The 21,612-nt window shown below is 36.9% G+C and overlaps 1 protein-coding gene across 1 annotated transcript in view; it reads right to left on the bottom strand.

Moving 5' to 3' along the window:
- LOC149551244 (uncharacterized) overlaps nt 1-21,612 on the bottom strand; it is an 83,384-nt gene that overhangs the window by 34,379 nt on the left and 27,393 nt on the right. The window contains exons 2-3 of the mRNA XM_089786806.1: nt 20,933-21,013; nt 16,459-17,854 (exon numbers count right to left, since the gene is read on the bottom strand). Coding sequence (XP_089642932.1) covers nt 16,459-17,854; nt 20,933-21,003 — 1,467 coding nt within the window. The 5' untranslated portion in view covers nt 21,004-21,013. The remainder of the gene's footprint in view (nt 1-16,458; nt 17,855-20,932; nt 21,014-21,612) is intronic.

Genomic DNA, 21,612 nt, shown 5'->3' with positions numbered 1-21,612 from the left:
GGGGCACATTTGGTCTAGCAAAAGCTCTTTTGCTTCAACAATAGTTCTAGTGAAGAAGGATGGGATGATGCACATGTGCATTAGTTACAGGGCACTAAATAAAAAAACAACTAAAAATAGGTATCCCATTCCTAGGATTGATGAGTTGATTGATGAGTTGCACGGTGCAGCTTCTTCACCAAAATCGATTTACGATTCAGATACCACCAGATAAGGATGAGAGTAGAGGACATTGAGAAGATAGCCTTCCAATATCACTATGGTCACTTTGAGTCTATGGTTCTGTCATTTGGGTTAACCAATGCACCTGCCACATTTCAAAGTTGTATAAACCAGGTGCTTAGGGGGCAATTGAGGAGATTTGTCTTGATCTTCTTTGATGACATCTTGGTCTTCAATAAGACCTAGGAGGAACACTTGCAGCATTTGGGGAAGGTGTTATCTATTCTGGATAGAGTCATTGTATGTCAAGGAATCAAAATGCGAGTTTAGTATGACCGAGCTCCTTTAACTTGGGCATATCATTAGTGCCAATGGTGTTCGAGTTGATCCTGAAAAGATTAGAGCTATTGTGGATTGGCCTACTCCCACAAACCTCACACAGCTTAAGGGGTTCTTTGGTTTATGCGGTTTTTACAGGAGGTTCATTAAGGGATTCTCACAGATTGTAGCACCTTTGACAAATCTTACCAAGAAAGGGGCCTTCACATGGACAGAGGCAGCACAGAGATGTTTTGACCACTTCAAACAGGTGATGTCATCTTGTCCAGTTCTAGCTCTACCTGATTTCACGAAGCCATTTGAGCTTCAATGTGATGCTTCAAGAGACAGGATAGCAACAGTATTGATACAAGAGAGACACCCCATTGCATTCAAGAGTAGGACGCTCCAAGGAGTTGAGAGGAGTTATTCTATCTACGACGGGGAAATGTTGGCCATAATGCATGCATTGGCCAAATTCCGATCATATTTGGCAGGTCGGTGTTTTGTGATCAAAACTGATCGCAATAGTATTAAATACTTCATGAGCCAGCGTGATACTAATGATCGGCAGCAGAAATGGGTCACTAAATTGCAGGCTTATGACCTTGATATAGAGTTTGTCAAAGGTAAGAAAAATGTGGTGGCTGATGCTTTATCTCGAAGACCTCACTTATGTGCTCTGGCAGAGATTTCAAGAGATTGGAGAGATTGAATTGTAGCAGAGTATGCAGGAGATGATTGGGCTTCTAGGATAGTTACGGGCACCATTCCAAATGACAGGTATGTGATGTTGGATGTGTTGATCAAATTTTAGGATAGGGTTTATTTGATCCCTACATTACACTTTAGAGAGGAGATTCAGAGAGCATTTCATGATTCACCTTCAACTGGGCATCTAGGGGTCTTCAAGACCTATAGGCAAATCCGAGAGCGGTTCTCACGGAGAGGGCTCAAGGATGATGTTCAAAAGTATGTCAAGGAGTGTGCAGTTTGTCAACAGAATAAGGGAGAGCACACATTTCCTGCAGGTTTACTACAGCCCTTGCCCATTCCAAATAGGAAATGGGAGAGTATTTCTATGGACTTCATCGTTGGTTTACCACGAGTGCAGGGAAGGGATTGTATCTATGTGGTGGTAGACAGATTAACAAATTTGCTCATTTCTTTGTTATTCCTTCTACTTATACAGCAACACAGGTTGCAGATTTATTCTTCAGAGAGGTCTTTGGGTTGCATGGGATACCAAGATTTATTGTTAGTGACAAGGATAGCAAGTTCATGAGCTCCTTTTGGCAGGAGTTGTTTAGGCCGTGCAGTACGGATCTTACACCTAGTACAAATTATCACCCTTAGACAGATGGCCAGACGGAAATAGTAAATAAATGGGTGGAAGGCCATTTGCAGAACTGTGACTGTGTAGTAGAGAGCATGGGTCAAGTGGTTATACATGGGGGAGTATTGTTACAATATCACATATCACATGACCATCAGGATGACTCCATTTATGGCATTGTATGGATATGAAGCACCCAGCTTCATGGATTTAGTTTTGGGGAACAGTCGAGTGCCCAAAGCCAAAGACTTGTTGCAGGATAGTCAGGATATCCTGAGAGCACACAAGGAGAACATACAATAGGCTCAAAATCAGCAAAAGTTGTATGCTGATCAGCATAGGGTAGAGCACAATTTCAAGGTAAGGGATATGATGTATTTGAGGCTACAACCATATAGGCAGTCATCACTCAAGAGGAGCGGAGCAGAGAAGCTGAAGCCTAGATTTTATGATCCCTACAGGGTGATTCGCAAAGTGGGGGAAGTCGCCTATGAGCTTGAGTTTCCAGAGGGCAGTTGAATGCACAATGTATTTCATGTGTCGAAGCCAAAGAAAGCCATTGGTCAAAGTGTAGTTCCTTCTATAGATTTCCCCCCTTTGGATGAGGAGGGGAAGCTCGTGTTAGTACCTGAGGCTATTTTGAACACCCGAGAGAGGAAACTCAAAACCAAGATAGTGAAGGAATATTTGGTCAGATGGAAACACCTACAGGAGGAGGATGCTACATGGAGAGTGAGCAGGTTATTCAGCAGGCTAGACTGAGATTGCTTAAGGAAAAGCAATTTCAAAGGGGCAGACTATAATGTCCCCACCTTAGCAATCAACCAAGTGTGTCGCGTTAGCCTAATTCTACATTGTCCCGAGGGCTAACGAAGGGTTTAAAGGGATCTTAGAGTGTTTTGGCCTAGTCATCTCTAGTCTACGCCAAAACTGAGATGATTTACTCAGTTTCAGGCATACTTACTATTTTCAGTAAGTCAGCAGGACATAGGGGAGGCTACTTTGGTGATTAAATTTGATACTCCGCGACAAAAGCTTTCCGACAAGTTATCATTCATGCTATTAGGAGTCCGATAGCTAATATATTTTTATGCCTAAAGTATTATTAAAGTAATAATTAATTTAGTTGTAAAATATTATAAGTGTTACTTTAATATTAAATTTTATGGGGATGTGTGCAAATCAAAAGGGGCGCCTAAAGGAGACATAAGTGATTATTTTAATATGTTTTACATCGCACATCTTTTATCCCACATTGCTCATATGAGTGGAATGGACCCATGGAGAAAGAATAAAAGGGAGTGTTAGTGGCTTCATTCGACAGGTGGAATATGAGACGAAAATTGATATGTGAATTGCAAATCCGTTCTTGGCATTAGAGGACGTCTATCCTCTCTTGTGACATTCTAGACGTCATTCCTTTGTGGTTTGGCCTTTGAAAATCATTGCTATCAGCTTCATCAATAGGCAGATTGGGCACATTTCCAGCTACAAGCGAATTGGGTGTTTGCTCATATCATTCTCGCTTCTTGTCTGATGCTTATGCCATTGTGAAGGGATGATTTTATGAGGGTCTTGGACTGATTGAAGGTAGATTTTACTGTAGCAGTAATGTAGCGAAGCACTATTCATATTACTATAGCAGCAAGATGGGGAGTCATTACTGGAAAATTATGTTATAATGCTAGAATAATTAGTGAGTTGAAAAGTCTGCTATGTATTTGATTTTATTAATTGAAAATTAATATTATTTCAGCAGTAGTTCAATCTTCAGTTTGCATATTATTATAAATTCCTTCTTGTTCATGTTATATGATTTCAAATCTATGCAAAGACATAAAAACAAACAAACATTTTATTTCCGGAGCCATAAAAGGGTCTAAACATTTAACGGAGAAATTAAGAGTTGGATGCATATTATTTGACTAAATTCCTATCAACAGTTGGTTCAGTTTTAGGGCAATTCTAGGGTGTCCATTACACTGTGACAATCAACGGGTGCTCAAACTTGCCAAAAATACAGTTTTCCATCAGTGGACCAAGCATGTCAAGCTTCAGTGTCATTATATCCACAAGCTTGTATTAGATGGATCAGTACAATTGCACTATGTTCCAACTAAGGTTCAGATTAGAGACATTGTCACCAAATCTCTATGGCCCAAACAAGTTTGTAAAATTTAGGTGGCTACTTGGTGTAGTTGACAGATTGACCATTAAGGGTAGATTAGAGTTATTTCTGATTTAATCTACAGCGTTCGATTGTTTCCTTAGGAAACATCAACAATGTTATTGCCCATATATGTACATTTCATATTTTCAATATTAAGCAATTACCATAACAGTTTGTAGTGCAACAGAAGGGTCTTTTTGTTCATGTGAATGGTTTTTTGTAATGTTGCAGTACAGTGCAACAAAGGTTTTCTTGATCAATGGAACGTTTTGCATGTGTTTTTCCCAAAAACAGTGGTTCCTTTTGGTCTTAAGAGGGTTGTGCGAGATTTTTTTCCTAGAGTCGTGACTTTCTTTGTTATGAGACAACCAATCCATGCTCTTTTTTTCAAGTCTGGGATTTTGCATTGGTTACAAAGAGTTCATCCATTTGTACTTTCTGGCACATGTTTGAAAATTTCGGGACGAACTTGGTGTAGTCAATAGCTTGGCCATTAAGGGGAATTATTAAAGTAATATTGCAATATTCAGTTTATAATGGTCATTTAAGTAGTTTAGTCAGTAACTTACTATTCTGTAAGACAGTCAGAGATTTAGTCACTTTTGTTTATGTCTTTAGTTCTTGTTAATTGTAATGTCCCAAGATTTATTTTCCCAAAGTAGTGGTATTCTTTGTTGTGAGGCAACCAATGCATGGTCCTCTTTTCAAGTCTAGGATTTTGCATTGGCTACAAAGAGTTCATCCATTTGTACTTTTTGGCACAAGCTTGAAAAATTTTGAGACGAACTTGGTGTAGTTAGTAGCTTAGCCATTAAGGGTAAGTATTAAAGTGATATTGCTATATTCAGCTTATAATGGTCAATTTAAATAGTTTAGTCAATAACTTTGTATTCTCTAAGGGCCTATTTGGTGAGTGGAATAGGAATACGTATTCCAAAAATTTTGAATTCCTTGTTTGGATGCACCAAAATGGGATTGGAATACGAGGTAAAATAGGAATACGTATTCCAATTTTGGCCCAAAAATGGAGTTTTGCAATTCCACCCAAATAGGTGTTATTGGAATACGTATTCCTATTCCATTTTTTTTTATTTTAGAAAACATAAATTTTTGAGTCCATGAATTCCCATCAAATATTCGCTGAACCAAACAGAGAATAGGAATACGTTTTATTCCAGAATACGTATTCTAGAATAAAACGTATTCCTATTCCGCTCACCAAACGGGCCCTAAGATAGTCAAAGATTTAGTAACTTTTGTTTGTCTTTAGTTCTTGTTAATTGTAATGTCCCCATTTTGGCAAGCTTCAGCAGTTGATTGAGTCAATTTATTATAGCGATCCTCGTCAGCTAACAGGGTGATTTGAGGGTCTCAGTTATGGACTTAATATTTTTAGTAAGTTTAATTCAAGCAGTTGCCATATTTGGCAATGCAAATGGCGGCACTTGCAATTGGTCATCACCTACATCCGATGAGGCTATTTATTGCACAGGCTCATATTTATTTATTTTTTATTATATTTATATTATTATAATATCACTTTATTAATATTATATGTTATAAAGTGATGATGTGTTGATGAAGCTTCTTAAGTGGAGTTTCGTTTGGGACACAAGTGCCTTTGGGGGATTATAAATATGAGCTCATTGTGAAGGAAAAGGCATGTGATTGTCTTTTTTTTTTATGTCTTTGTGGGATTTCTCAAGTTCATGTTTTCTTTGCCCTTGCCAAAATATAAGGGTTTGGAATTGAGAAGCGTCTTGTAATTCACAGCTAACGTATTGTGAATTAGTTCTGAGAATTGTATTGAATCACTGCTGAAGTATAGTGATTTGGTTATTTGGTCGAATTTCCTACTATATTTATCTGTGGCTAGGAGAATTAATTGAGCTGAGAGTTATAGTGACTTCTTCATGTTCATGCTAAGAAGTCAAATATTTGTGCTAGAAGCAACTAGTATTCTGCATTTACAAATTGGGGAAATTGTTGTTGACAAATTAGTGAATGTTTATGAGTGCAATTGTTCCACTGTTGGGTGTGAGTTTATTCCTGTATCTTAATGCCCTTACCTAGGAATAGGTAATTGAAACTTCTATTGAGAATCACCACATTGAGCCTACATCAAGGCTTCCTAAACGCCAATAAATCTTTGTTTGGCTTTAGCAATGCTGGCTGCAAACCAGGCAATGGGTATTGGTGATTAATTTCTCCTCGGCAATTTGCATTTGTGTTGGATGTAGTATTACTGGCAGACTTGGGCGCATTGTGGATTGAATGTTCAAGGTTATGTTTGCACCAAGGTGGTTGTTGTTTACCATACTGGGTAAAGAAATCAACGCACAGACAATAGATATGAATAGCAGAACTTATTATTATTATTTCCATATGCCAAGATATTACATTATGCTCGAATGATGATTTACAATAATCCCGAAGGGTGTATAAATACTTTCCGAAGAACCTTCCCGAAGGAGTTCGTCGACCACATACAACATGTCGCTACATAACAAGAACCTTCCCGAAGGAGTCCGTCAGCCAATACAACATGTCGCTACATAAAAAGAACCTTCCTAAAGGGACCCGTCGGCTACATAACAAGAACCTTCCCAAAAGGACCCGTCGGCTAATACACAATTTCTACCAACGACATCATCCCCCCCAAAAAGAAAAGTCGTCTCCTGACGACCAGAACAAAACTCAAACAACTAACTACAACAAGATAGATCTGCCACATCACTTTCACATTCTTTCTGTGCCTGCACCAAACCGGTTTCCAAAACACACTGTCTCCTTAGTCAAGCTGACCTTGATAGCCACCTGTGCCACTTTCTCCACTTCCAACTCTGAGTACATTGAACTGCCTTCAACTGGATGATCAACTCCTCCCGAGCTCTCCCTGCATCCATCAAGATAGCTTCACGGCCAACACCTACTTCAAGTGTAACACCCCTCTCGAAATGCTTGTTTCGTAGATCTTTTCACCTGTGTCCTCGGCAACGGCGCCAAATGTTTACCGCATAGGGTAAAAAGTTTAACACATGATTCAATTCAGAACAGGTACTTTATTCATGTATGCACTTGCAGATTACAATCCGATTTCAATGACTACAATGAGCTATGATGATTCCAAAGTCCATCTCAAACGTGTACATATACCTTTCCGAAGGGGTGACTAAAGCGTCACACGCCCGTTCAGATACTACTCTACCCGTCGGCTACATGATACATTTACAAACAACAGTTGCATGCTAGGCGCATTTTCTTGGCCCGTGGTTGCAGTATTTAGTGCTGATATTGACCTTACAAGCCCTGCTTGGGCGCTGCAATCTGTAGCGATTGCAGTGGAACATTCAGCCCTTAACAGGCCTTGTGTGCCTGCACAAAGATTTCTAGGCAGAATTGAATGCCAAGAAGCGAATTTCTATCTAGGCCAACTGCAATGTTACGTGGACTGGCTGCAAATTTCTAATGTATCTTGTCTATCGGGTACAAATGTTGAATGTAGTCTCCTTACAGTTTTGATAGATTATTTTGGTGTCTAGTAAAAGTGATTGTTAAAGCATTATGCAGAGCTAATGTAATGTCCCCATTTTTGTCAGCATCGGAATTTGAGAGATTAGCCTATTATTGAGATCGTCGTAGGCTAATTATTGTGAATAGAGGATCTTCTGTGACAGTGGCTTGACTTGGGAGGGTCTTGTCTTCTCCACAATTCAGTAAGCTACTGGTTGGTCTTCATTTGGCTTAGATTGGACTTCGTTTGGGCTTAGTTTTGTGTACTTACTATTTGCGGTAAGTCGGGTGTTGATTGGGATGGACCCTTTCTATTTTTGGAAAGTGCATTTGGTCACATGGAGAAATAATAGGTATGACTCCTATTTCAGACAGCATATTTAAATGATGAGTATTTTGGGAGTTATTATATTTTTAGTGACCAAATTATTATTAAATAATTAAATGGCTTATTATAAAGTTATAATTTCACTTAAGTTGAAGGTTGAGTTATCACTGAAATGAGTCATTTATTAATTAGTTAAGCCAAGTGAAAGAATCTAATGGAAGCTTCTAATTAATGTTGTGTGGCGATGCTTCTTGAGTGAAGTTACATTTTGGCAACAAAAGGGCATATGGAGGTTATAAATACAAGCCCATTTGTTGAGAAAAGCATGCTTGGATATTTTATTTGCTTTTGTTGCCTTTGTGGCTTTTTCCAAGTTCTGACTTTTGTTCCCTTGCTGATGTATAAGGGTTTGAATTTTGAGTTGTTCCATTGCATCTATAGCTGAAGTATTGTAGATTCAAATCTAAGATTTTGTTCTAAGTTGGCATTGGTAATTGTGTTGAGGTATACAATTGGCCATTTCTCCTACTATTTTACTGTAGCTAAGGAGAGTTCTGTGTTGAAGAATCTCACTGGCATTCGGAACTATTATTAGATTTGTACCTGCATTTTCTGTTCAAAGGGATTGGGTGATTATTGAATTCTACAAGCAGCGTTTGGTTAGATGAGTTTCAGATTTCCAAAATTCAGAGGCTGCGATTCATTTGGTTGTGCTAAGATTAGAATTTGAAGAGATTGGAGTTATCCTGACATTACATTCCAAGCTGTGTTTGATAAGGAAGCTGGTTAGTTATTGTATATTTCATTTCCAAATTTATTGAGTCTACCTACAACACTATTGTGTCATGTCCAATAAATGAAATTGTGCTAAGGCATTTAATAAAGTGGGGAGTTTCTCATTAATTGTTTGCCAATATTCTAATATCAATTTCCAATCAATCTGTGAATGTATCAAATTATTAAAAGAGTGGAGAATCAATTCTCATATTGGTATTATATATAGTTATGTTCATCTATCCATCTCCAGTTCATTTGCTTGAGTTTCGAGTTCACTGGCCAAGTGTTTGACAAATTGTCAAACATATGAATAATTGATGTATTTTGGAGTTATAACCAGCTAGGATTATTACAGCTGATATTGATTTTGGTGGTTTCTTAGTTAGCTGATAGAAAGCATTATTTGTAATGAATCTCAGTCTAAAGTGAATAGGTGTTTTGAATAAAACTTAAGATTTTATTTGGCACCTCAAAAGGATTTGCAAATCTCTACTTGTTAATCCATTTCGATCTTATTGTTGGCATTATTGGTTAGAAATGACTACCTTCATGCTTTAATTTCTTATGAGTGGGAATCGAATCAAGAAGTTGCAAGTTAGTGAGTGTTTAGAATTCATATTGTTTAGCACTATCCTATTGTGAGTTGGCTTAGGCTTACTATAGAGGTATCAGAGCTTACTTGTGAAACCTCAAACAGCTGATTCATAAAGGAAATTGGTGTTGGTTTGAGTTATAACTGGGGTAGGATTATTATAGTGGCATCAGAGCGGTTTCCTACCATCCTGTAGGAATTGGGCTCAAAATTATTTGATCAGTGATTGGTTCAGAAGTTGTCAGCATTTGTTTCAATGTGGCATTCAGCAGTTATACATGGTGACACGAGATTCGGTATGCATTATGCCCGTAGAGGTCGTACTTCTCCACCCAGGGATGAAAAGCCTGAGACTAAATTTTCTTTTGTTGGCAACAAGGGTGTTGGTAGTCTAGGCGGTTCAGCCGGTACAAGATTTAGAGATACTGGCACAAGTTCCGAGATTGACAGAGAGACTAGAGAGATAGTTTGGGACTTGGCAATGGGACAGCACCAAGTGGCAAGTGTGTTGCAGCAGCTTTCTTATACTCTATAGCGCAGAGCACTCCCTCAAGGACGAATTAGAGAGAGGGCTCAATATGTTTCTATTGCTTCTCACAGATCCCGAGTTGATAATAGATCCCGAGATGGTGATAGATACAGAGATGGGCACCGGGTTCGAGTTGAGGATCGAGGTAGGTTAACTGACAAAGCTAACAGACAAACTAGCACACATGATAGGCCGCAGAGGCCCACATTTCAGACACCCGAGGCAAATGCAGTCAATGTTGAGTCTGAGCCAACTCATTTTGTTGATGACATGGTGGCACACTTTGCAAAGTGAGATGCTTTACCAAAGGCAATAAAGTAGCATTCGAATTTTGATAGGTTCCTGACTCAGAAGCGGGAGCATTCCAGAGTGAGGTCAACATTTAAGAGACAGAGGCCTCAACAAACTGATTTGAGAGGAGTTGCTAGTATTATGACACTCGCCCACTTTGATGGTAGTGGGAGAGTTACAGTTCAAGCTTGGATCCACAAGCTCAACATGTATTTGGCTTTGTGTCCTATGTCTTGCCATCAGGTTTGGAGTATTACATCTGGACGGAGCTGCCCATGATTGGTGGTACCATGGGTTAGTTTCTTTGTGACATGATTCGATCACTTCCTATTAGGAGCTTGTAGATCATCTAATGGAGAGCTTTGATAGAAAGGATCCTGAGGTTTACTTCTGTGAGTTGGCTCAGCTGAAGCAGTCTGGTGGATTGGAGAGTTACATTAGCGAGTTCCATAGGCTCTCAGTTATGGTTTATGATATATCAGAGCACAGACACGTGATGTTGTTTATGGAGGGATTAGTTAAGCCACTCTGTGGATGGGTAAAGTCATTAGACCCATCTTGCTTATAGGAGGCGATGAGTAAGGCACAGGACTTTGACTCATCTTCTCAAAGCAAGGTTGTTTCAAAATCTTTTGTTCCTCCACTATAGATGAGGAGTCCCCACCAGTTGTTAAGGACAAGAGGAAGTCAGTGAAGAAGTTTGATGATACATCCAAAGAGGACCTCGGGAGGAGACAACTTTGCTATTGGTGTAATGGGCCTTTCTCTAAAGGTCATACTTGTACAATGAGGCCGAAGGGGTAGCGAACCATAGCATGTGCATTTATACTGATGTTGTTGAGGCAATCATCACAACAACTTGAGGATGAGGATAAGGATGGTCACAATGGCAACAAAGTGTATATGGTGATGAGTGTGCACAGCCTCATATTCGACTAACATGTTCAGGACTCGTATTGCACAGGCTCATATTTATTACTTAATTCTTAAGTTTATATTTTTATAATAGCACTTTATTATTATTAAATGTTATAAAGTAATGTGTTGGTGAAGCTTCTTAAGTGGAGTTTCATTTGGGAGCTCATTGAGAAGGAAAAAGCATCCGATTGTCTATTTTGTATTTGTTGTCTTTGTGGGATTTCCGAGGTTGATATTTTTTTTGCCCTTGCTTGGTTTGAAATTGAGAAGTGTCTTGTAATTCACAGCTAAGGTATTGTGAATTAGTTCTTAGAATTATATCGAATCACTGCTGAAGTACAGTAATTTGCTTATTTGGTTGAATCTCCTACTGTATTTATCTATAGCTGAAAAATTAATTGAGCTGAGAATTATTGTGACTTCTTCCTATTCATGCTAAGAAGTCAATATTTGTGCCGGAAGCAATTAATATTCTACATTTACAAACTGGGGAAATTGTTGTTGAGAAATTAGTGAATGTTTGTGAGGGTAATTGTTCCATTGATCGGTGTGAGTTTAATCATGTATCTTAACGTCCTTACCTGGGAATAGGTAATTGAAACTTTTGTTGACAATCACCACATTGAGTCTACATTGGGGCTTCCTAAATGCCAATAAACCTTTGTTTGGCTTTAGCAACCTTGGTTGCAAACCAGGCATCAGGTATTGATGATTAATTTCTCCTAGGTGATTTGCATCTATGTTGGGTGTAGTATTACTTGTAGACTTGGGCGCATTGTGGTATGAATGTTCACGGCTATGTTTACACCAAGGCGGTTTCATACTGGGCGCATTTTCTTGGCCCGTATTTGTAGTATTTAGTGTCGATATTGACCTTATAAGCCCTACTTGGGCATTGCAATCTATAGCAGTCGCAGGGGAAGATTCAAAACCTAACGGGCCTTGTGTGTCTGCACAAAGATTTCTAGGCAGAATTGAATGCTGGGAAGCGAACTCCTATCCAGGGCAACTGCAATGTTATAATGTATCTTGTATATCAAGTGCCAATATTAAATGCAATCTCTATTAGAGATAAATCTCTCTAATTTTTTTTCTCTCTTCCATAGATTTACTTCTATTTCTAATGGTCACTCTTCTTCTATGTTTTCATATTCTCTTTGTTCAATATGGAAACTTCTCTTTCTCTCTTCATAATGTTTCTATTTCTCTCTCTTTGTTCATTATAGAAACATTCTTGTGTATACTTGTATATATAGATCATTTATGATCTTTGTTTAATAATACATTCATTTTTTACCATAACACGGTGCCAGAGCTATTTTTTTCAAAAAATGATAATTTCATTATTGAAATTTTCTTTATTTTTTGATATAGTTTTTGGAAATCTTTAATTTCTTCATAAAATTTTAGACATGATTTTCAACATCCTTTACCCGGGTGTATTCAAGAATTTTTTTGCAGGGATATTTTCTAAAATCTATCTAGGGTTTTGTATATAATTTTTTCCCTGGGCAGCTTTTCTCTTGCAGCTTGTGCATCATTTGCCTTTCTCCTACCTGTGCAATCAACGTCCTCTAAAAAAACTACTAGTTTTCTGGTGTTTTTTGGGCCTGAATTTGACATTTTTTGTGAGCCTGTATTTCTACAATTTCGTAGCCTTTTTTTTGGGCATTTTTTAGCCAACTTTTTATGCACATCTTCTGCAAAGTTCAGCATCTAGGGTGTTTTAAACCCTCTATCTTTGTTTTTTGTCCAGCAGTTTCGTTTCCACTATTTTTTTGGTTTTTTTCATAAATGGCTAGGGCTTCTTTCAAAACTATCTTTTTCTGTGCCAGTTTCAAAAACTTTTTACAAATCCTTGATGGGTTTTTGTAGATCTCAATTGGGTCAGCCTCTATTTTTTTTGGGTGCATTGTTTTGCATGCCTTAATTTTTGAGCCAATAGATTTGGAATCTAATTTCAGATTCTTTGTGTTTTTCGAGCTCTCTTTTAGGTGTCCTTTCATTTTTTTTTGGGTCTTTTGTCAATCTGCCTTGAAGTGAAGCCCATGCCTTTTTAGATGTTCACATTTTTTGCATTAAAAACATGTTATGGTATCTCTCACCAATCTTCTCTTAGAAGGTAGTCAACGATTCAACAGAAAGAATTACAACACCTAGAAGCAAAAAAGGATGATGATCTTCGAGCACCGTCTCATTGAGGTGCTTGTTCTGGATACTAACACTCATCCTACCATAGCCTACACTACCAGAAACCATTATTGCAGAACATACAGAGTAAATTACCTTGAAACATTTTGTTTTGAAGTTAGATTGAATTTGACCATTAAGGGAGGGTATTAGAGTTAAATCTCTCTAATTTTGTTTCTCTCTCTTCCATAGATATACTTCTCTTTCTAATGGTCACTCTTCTTCTATATCTCCATATTCTCTCTCTGTTCAATATGGAAACTTTCTCCCTTCAGAATGTTACTATTTCTCTCTCTTTGTTCCTTATAGAAACATTCTTGTGTATGCTTGCATACATAGATCATTTATGATCTTCGTTTAATAACACATTCATTATTTTACCATAATAGTCTCCAACCTGTTTTGATAGATTATTTTGGTGTTTAGTAAAAGTGATTGTTAAAGCATTGTGCAGAGCTGATATTCATTTTGGTGGTTTCTTAATTAGCAAGCATTATTTGTAATGTGTCTCAGTCTAAAGTGAATGGGTGTTCTGACTAAAATTTAAGATCTTATATGGCACCGCAGAAGATTTGCAAATCTCTCCTTGCTAATAAATTTTGATCTGATTGTTGGCATTATTTGTCAGAAATGATTACCTTCGTGCTTTAATTTCTTACGAGTGGGAATCAAATCAAGAAAGTGTGCAAGCTAGTGAGTGTTTAGAATTCATATTGTTTAGCACTATCCTAGTGTCAGCCGGCTTAGACTCACTACAGAGGTATCGGAGCTTACTTGTCAAGTATTTGACAAAATGTCGAGCAACTGATTCATAAAGGATATTGGTGTTGGTTTGAGCTATAACCGCAGTAGGTCTATTACATTAATACAACAATTAATTATCATTTTCGTTTGACATCAAAGCTTAGATACCCTGAACCAATTTGAAAGGACGTCAAAGATGAACCAATCTAATTCCAATTATTTAGATACCAAGAGGTCTGAGGGACAAAACTCTAAATTTGGATTTAGATGTGTTTCATGTGTACAATATTATTATAGAGACAAGGATTCAAGCAAAGAAGAATACTATAACTAAAACTGAAATTGTATTAATTTGTACAATGGATACATAGCATACTCTCAAAAGGAGATTTATGGCTGAGTGTTTTCTTTTAGATATCCTATGTCTCTATCTCTATATCTGCTTAAGTAACAAATGTATATCTATAGATTACATCTTCGTGAAGACAACAATTCATTATTGAAGTGAAACAGGTGAGCTTCAATGTATTACAATTTATCTCCAAGTACATGGAATTCTACTTGTATGTTGACAAATGGTATGTTATAAAATGACCTCAACAGCTGCACCAAATTCATGCAGTGTTTGAGATCTCATGTGATATTTTGTATTTAGTTCCAAATCTTGGGATCAGTAACACATGTAGTTGTAGATTCGGCATGAAGCTCATACTGAGTTGCATGTGCCGTTGTGTGGTGTGTTCCTTGGTGTTGTGCAAGTGCAAATCCAGCAGAGGGTTGCATAAGAGTTGCCTGATGTCTTCTACATTGTGTGGCAAGGTTCCAAGCATTTTGAAAGTAGCACACAGAGCAAGGACTTACATTGAAGGGAGCAAAATGATTCTCAGAACTACATTGGTGACACATAAAGCAATAAAATTGCATGCATTGGCCTGACATGATTAAAGGCATAAAGGCATTGTGCACATGGTGCACAGTGCAAGGAGTTGCACATTAGATTGTGTAGTGTTGTGTGAAATATTGAGACTAGCATGCATGCTGTGTGGTAATGCATTAGCTTACTTGTTTACAAACATGATTTAGTGATGATCATCCACCATACAAAGATTTCGCATTTCTTAACATCCAAGCATTACTAATCATCCTTGTTCTACTTTGTTTTTTGTTGTTGTGTACAAGTTTCCATTGTTTGTGCTTAGCAGGATCAAAAATATGTAACAATGATAGTCCAACTTTGAACCATGTAGATAGCTGTGAACTCTAAGTCAACTTTTGTCAAAGGGTTCAGTATACCTAGAAGGGCTTTAGATTAAACAACTAATACTTTTTAAGTTTAAACTTTTCAGTTACACATCAATGGGCTACAACTCGTTCTACCTCATTACATGAGCACTTAAGGACTGAAGATCAACCACATACCGGACCACTATTAATTAGGAGATCATATGTCAACATGTCTGATAATCGACCTTGTAAACCTTAAAGTTTAAACCAATCATATAATAATAACATGAAAGCAGACTAACTTTTATTGAGTCTATTACGATGAATTCAATGATATAACAGGCGCATTTTGTTAGAATAAACAGCTGTAACTACTTTGGATAACAACCTTTGAATAGATGTTTATTATTTATTATTACATTGAGTTCTATTTTTCTTTATAAACCTTGCTGCTACTATTTTTTGTTAAGTCAAAGCCACTAATGCCAGTTTCTTGTAGTTCAACTTTAAAATGAAAACTTCACCTTTTCTAGGAGATAATGCTAGGTGAAGGTTATTCACTTCCACTTTTGTGGCATAGTTTTAAGGTGATCTCATGTGATGGTATTTGCAGCATTTTTTTTTGCATGAATGTTGTTGAAATAACCACATATTGTTGTAAATATTATCCTATGAGAATAACGTGGGGTGTAAGGGTACTTGCATTATTACTGGAAATACACAGAGGGAAGAAAAACCCAATGCATCATTTAGCTTGAGCATCATCATAACTAGCAAGGGACGGTTTTTGGTTTCACTTTTTGGAATGGTGGGCTTGGAAGCACTGCGGAAAACCATTACATATACATATAGTTATGACAAAAGGACAAAGCCATGCTTGATTCCACTGCAAATATCAAGTGGTAAGAGGGTATGTGAGGGGCACTGACATAAGTAGTGAGGCTCTTCTTGTAAGTTTCAGGATACTTGTAACTCCATCCCTCTAAATATTGATTTCCAACTCATGGTGTTATTCTAAAATAGTGCATACATATTTTCAGCCTGTTTACATGTTTATTCTCTTCCAACAATATTTACCCAACAGTCTTCCCTCATAAATACCACTTCCAATTCTCCCTCATATAAAAGTTATTTGGTGAAATTTGATGACTTTCATTGAACTTCATACATCCATATTTATCACATTGAACATGAAACTTCAGGCATATAATTTAAGTAAAACTCTATAATGCGAAACAAAAATGCATATTTCTTCTGTGCAATGATAGAAAAATATTCAGCATTGTGTACTGACTCTGGATTTATGAATTTTTATTCATGATAAAGACACTGCAAGATGGGAACAGAAAAATAATAAGCAGCATACCAGAACCATTTTAAGAAGAGTATTGGTGCCAATATTAGCAAGAGCACTGTTGACAACATAGTTTCCTTCAGGTTGATCAACATAATGTGCAACACTTTCACCTTGTTCGAAGGTTTCTACCAAAACTGCTGGATGTACAAGAGGATATAGTGGCTTTGGAAAAGAAACATCCTTCCATTTACGAAAGTTGTAAAGAAATCGACTCAAGTGTGCAGCTTCTCTTGCAAGATCAACTTGGGACAACATAAAGACAGCAAATTGTTGAACACTTTCGTCAAGTCTTAACCATTGTAACGTAGGCAGAAAATTGGAAACCTTTGCAACCCAATTTATTATCGTAAAATCTCTACTAATTGCTTCCCTTACTCCTGGATGTCTTACTTTCACAGCCACTATCATAGGCTTTACTTCATGACCTGGACCCTGAAATCTTAGCACAGCCCTGTGTACCTGAGCAATACTACCAGAAGCCACAGGCTCAATTTCAAAATCCTCAAATATATCCTGGAGCCTGTGACCAAAAGCACTTTCAACAGTCTTTTTTGTATGGGAAAATCCATGTGCTGGAGCCTTTGAATGCAGTTTTGCCATCTGATCACAAATATCTTTTGGAAACAAGTCCGGGCGTGTAGCCGCCCATTGACCCCACTTAATGAAAGCTGGACCTGCTCTTTCCAATGAGCAATGTAAAATGTGTATCCATAATTTCCTATAATTTCCTCCGAAAGCATCTACAAAGGGAGCCATTGCAACAGCTGGAGCAAATAAAGTCATCAAGTAAAGTATCCGCAGAAGTAACATTATTTTTTCCATGATGGCCCAGATAAATGAGATCAAAATGTTATAGTTGTTATTTGCAAGGCTGTAGCAAGAATTAACTATCTGCATCATGTTTGATTCAGCTAACACACTCTGTGCAAAGGAGGCCTGTCCAATAATAACAGCTAAAACTCGAGAAGTGATATTTGATCTACAACATGTAAAGCTCACAGCACGAGCAATCCTGCTTATGGGTTGAAACATAGGCCAACTAATGCCATGTGTCAATGAAAATCTTGTCCATGCAGATTGAGCCTGACAAGTTGTACTAGTATTTTGGGCTAATACAGAAAACCCTTTCCAATTCTGTGCCCCATAAAAACCTACTTTAAGTCGGGAAGCAATTAGAAGCATTGAAAGAGAACACTGTTTATAAGAATGTTTCCATACAACCCGAAGTTTTTGTTCTACCCCACACCAGTATGACCTGTGTTGAGAGCACTGAAGCTTGAAATATTTTCCCAGTAAATCAGGCAACCCAAAAGAAGAAGGCTTTCCATAAGTCCCATGCATGTTTTGCAAAGTTTCTCTTGCAAACGAGTACCCTTCTTTTGTGATTGATCCATGTGGCAGAAACCTGCAAACAACTAACTTTATTAGTTTTTAAAGCAAAACCCACAGCATAATTTTTGACAAATTTGTAAATTTATTTGAAAGAAATAAATCAATTATTTGCTTAGGGAACAAAAAACAAAATGAACAAATATGAGAAAACAATGTATTTTGCAGAGCATTTTGTTACTCCCATTGTTTTCCAATCATCAAACAAGTATTAATATTTAATATCTAGTTATACATGTTACTGATCAATGGCATTGAAAATAAAGGTGCAAGAGTCTATGTTTTTGACATGAAACTTCAACAAAACCTGAACATGCTTGTGATAAAGCTAAAATCAAAAATTAAACTATTTAGTGAAAGCCAAAAGAAAAATGTTCTGCAGGAGCCTAAAAAGAGCACTAATAATCAAGTTGTTTCCACCAGAATAGAAAATGATTGATGGCAAAGCCGTTATGCCAGTATATTTATTTTATGGGTGCTCTAAAAAGAAAGCACCCTAGAGATGGATGCAAGTATTCAAATTTCAAATCAGCCATCTAACACAGTGCCTAGGAGAAAACAGGATGAATTGCTGAGAGTATCTACATGATTAAGAAACAACTGTGTGATTCAAGATAAGGTTTCCCTAACATAAAAGTATGTTGTGTCCCCTTTTCTAGCATAAGTTTGCTAATGACCATTAGCCTGTTTTTCACAAAATCATTGGATTCTAAGAGTTGAGGAAAAAGTGAAATCAATTAAATAAAAAAAGTTTGCTGTTTAATAGTGATTGAGTTATAAATTGAAAGATGACTGGTATTTAATTATATATAAAATCTATAATATGTTAATAATAAGTGAATGAATAGAGTGTTACTGGATCCAAGGTACAAAATGTGACTGAAAAAGGACAGTATTATATTTTTAAACTTTTGAGACAACTGACAAAAAGAATATTATTCTCTCGAAAAAGAGAGGAATGTTATCGAAATGGGTAGTTTTGCTCATTTAAACAGTTTTGTTTCCAAATAACAAATGTGCATTCTTCTTTCTTTCCCAATGATAGAAAACCCCCGGTATAGCTAGTTTCAAGACAAAAACCCTCCTAGCCTTTACTGCAATTCTAATCAAGAATAGCCAATGTACTCCATTAAAAAGGTTTATAGGATTGCCAATGTATTCCATTTTGCATTCAATTAGTATCATACTATTTAGTTGTTTTTGGAGAGACTTGTCAGTCTATAGGCCATACTATTGATAACTGCAGGAAGTTGCACTATTCTTCATTGTAGGTGGCTGAACGTCATTTTTTTCCAGCCCTTCTTGGTGATTTGGAGGTTTTACTCTCAGATAAAGGCTGTACAGCTGCTGAACATTTGTGATTGTTAGGCTGTACAATGTGTTGGCCATACTTGTTATTTGAGGAGCTTTTTTAAAATTTGAATCACAAAAACTAGAATGATGTTGAAGCAGATTTTGTCATTTTTTACTTAGCCATTAACCTGTCATACTAACCTGCAGCACAGTTGTAGAATTTCAGATCTAAATCATAGCTTTTGTGAGACTGTACTTGGTTAAAATCGGTCTCTACTGTCTGTAAGGAAGTTTCAACTTACTGGCTGGTCAAATTTTGAGATAAATATTATATTGAATTCAGATAAAAACTCTACTTCCTGTGCTACAGTTAGGATTGAATTTCACTGATGCTCAAAAAGCAAGAATTGACCAGCTTCAACCCTTGGATGAAATGTGGCAACAAGCTCTTTTCCATGCAATGACAGTTCAAAAAACAGTGTACTCTTTGGCACGATAATTTCAGTTAGGAGATTGGGCACTTGTATTATTCTAGGTTTCAAGATTTCAAAGGTGAATTTCACACCAAGTGGCTAGGACCTTATAAAGTTGAGGTTGTCTATGATAACAGTGCAATAAAGCTTCGATTATGGGCTCTACTCGTATGACCCTTGTTAACAGGCATTGTAAAAAGCCTATTTAAAAAGAGGATTTGGTTTCTGGATTGAAAAAGAAACTCAATAGGTGCATACACAATATAAATTTATACATGTTCAAACATCAAAGCTATTAACACAAAAAGAAAAGTGACATTCATAAATCCATCATTGCCAAAAAAATTATAAATAAAATACCTCACATATCAGATTCATAATTTGCAAAAAGGAAAATCTAAAAATGTCATTACAAATAACATTTAATATTCATGTTTTCTTCATCAGAAGCATCATACACAGCCTTGGGGACTTCATATTTTGCTTCCAAATATAAGAAGGCTTGATACAGAAATTTGTTTAGTATATTCATACACAAATTTAATGGAAGTGATGCATATTTTATTTTTTATGCATGCACAGATTTTGGTATGTTTGCATGGTTACCCCCCTCAAATACTTCTTGGGTGCCTAGGTTCTCTGTGGGTTCTTCACAAAAGGATTCACAGATAACCCAAGCACCTAGGAAGAACCAGTACCAAAACCGTAACAGTACCAAGACCTATGCCTAAATAGCAGAAACCGGTAACTGAGTTTACTATCAACTTTGTGTACTACTCAATCCTCAATTTTACCCCTTCCTACTATTCATACAAATATTACACTTCTTAATCATTTCATACATCTTATCTTCATTTACGGTGCTTATTCCTGAGCCTCACAATATACAAAGCTCACTCTTCTATGTAGTCTTAAGTTTCGTCCCACAACAAGTCCAATATATTCAAATTTGACTTCCTACTTCCGAAAGCTATTATCACTTTCTCTCTCTGATCTACGCCACTTACTTTTCTTACAACTTTTTACCACCATAAGAACTAACTAGTAGTCACATTAATGAAATTTTAGTTAGTTAAAACAGATAAAATTGAACACATTTTGTGTTGCTTGCATGAGTACACTGCTTCCAACCTATTCATCAATAAGCATACTTCATTGAAGATCTTTTCAATACTCAAAACCTTTCTGTCAAGTATATCAAGCTTTTGTCACATTCTGAAAAGATTAACAATGCTTTATAGTGTATGATCAAACCCTATCAGCTTTACACTGCCAAAAAAAATCATAACATTCTTTCAAATATGGCCAAGAAATGTAGATTGTATTACCTTGGCCTAGAGAAATAATTGATATTTGTGCTATAGCCCAGCTCCTTTCTGATAAGATGACTCCAACTCATCACGTTAATCCTAATTGCAACAATACAAATAAAAATAAGGATGCAAGGAAAACACAAATATATAAAATATGCTACAGGAACATGTTCTACAAGATAATTTACTCACAAGCATAATTGCAGATGTTTAAACGAATTTATAGAATCCCTCCATTTAAAAACAATTTCATATCTACGTCAGACTACTTTGGTTTCAGCAAGTTTTAGCAAGCTCCTAATACAGTTTTGGCTCAGTTTTCTGTGGATTAAAAACATCATTTGAAATCTCATGTCACTCTAAAGAGGCATATACCTCTTGGTAGCAGCTGGACGCTCACAAGTATGGTCATTGACCCTACCCAGGGATTTTCTTTCTGCTAAGCAATGAATAGTGCCAGTAACTTCGTTTTGCGTTTCTCAAGCACTTTCACCTCACAAGATTCTCTTTTCATACCAAAGACCCTAATTGGTAATTTCCCATCCCAACCCCTGTTATGGTTGAACACCCACATCATCGTTTAGATTTGTTGAGTGTTATAAATATAGAGTTTTCTTAACCCTAGAGATGGATATATCTCACGAATTATATCTACGACATTATCTTACTTGGTTGCAGGTTCCAAAACAGGCTTA

Source organism: Cupressus sempervirens, chromosome 6 (genome assembly GCF_028749045.1).
Source record: "Cupressus sempervirens isolate cs-2001-9-10 chromosome 6, ASM2874904v1, whole genome shotgun sequence".
Lineage (NCBI taxonomy): Eukaryota > Viridiplantae > Streptophyta > Pinopsida > Cupressales > Cupressaceae > Cupressus > Cupressus sempervirens.
The sequence above is the reverse complement of the archived record's forward strand: the minus strand, read 5'-3'. Positions and strand labels throughout refer to the sequence as shown.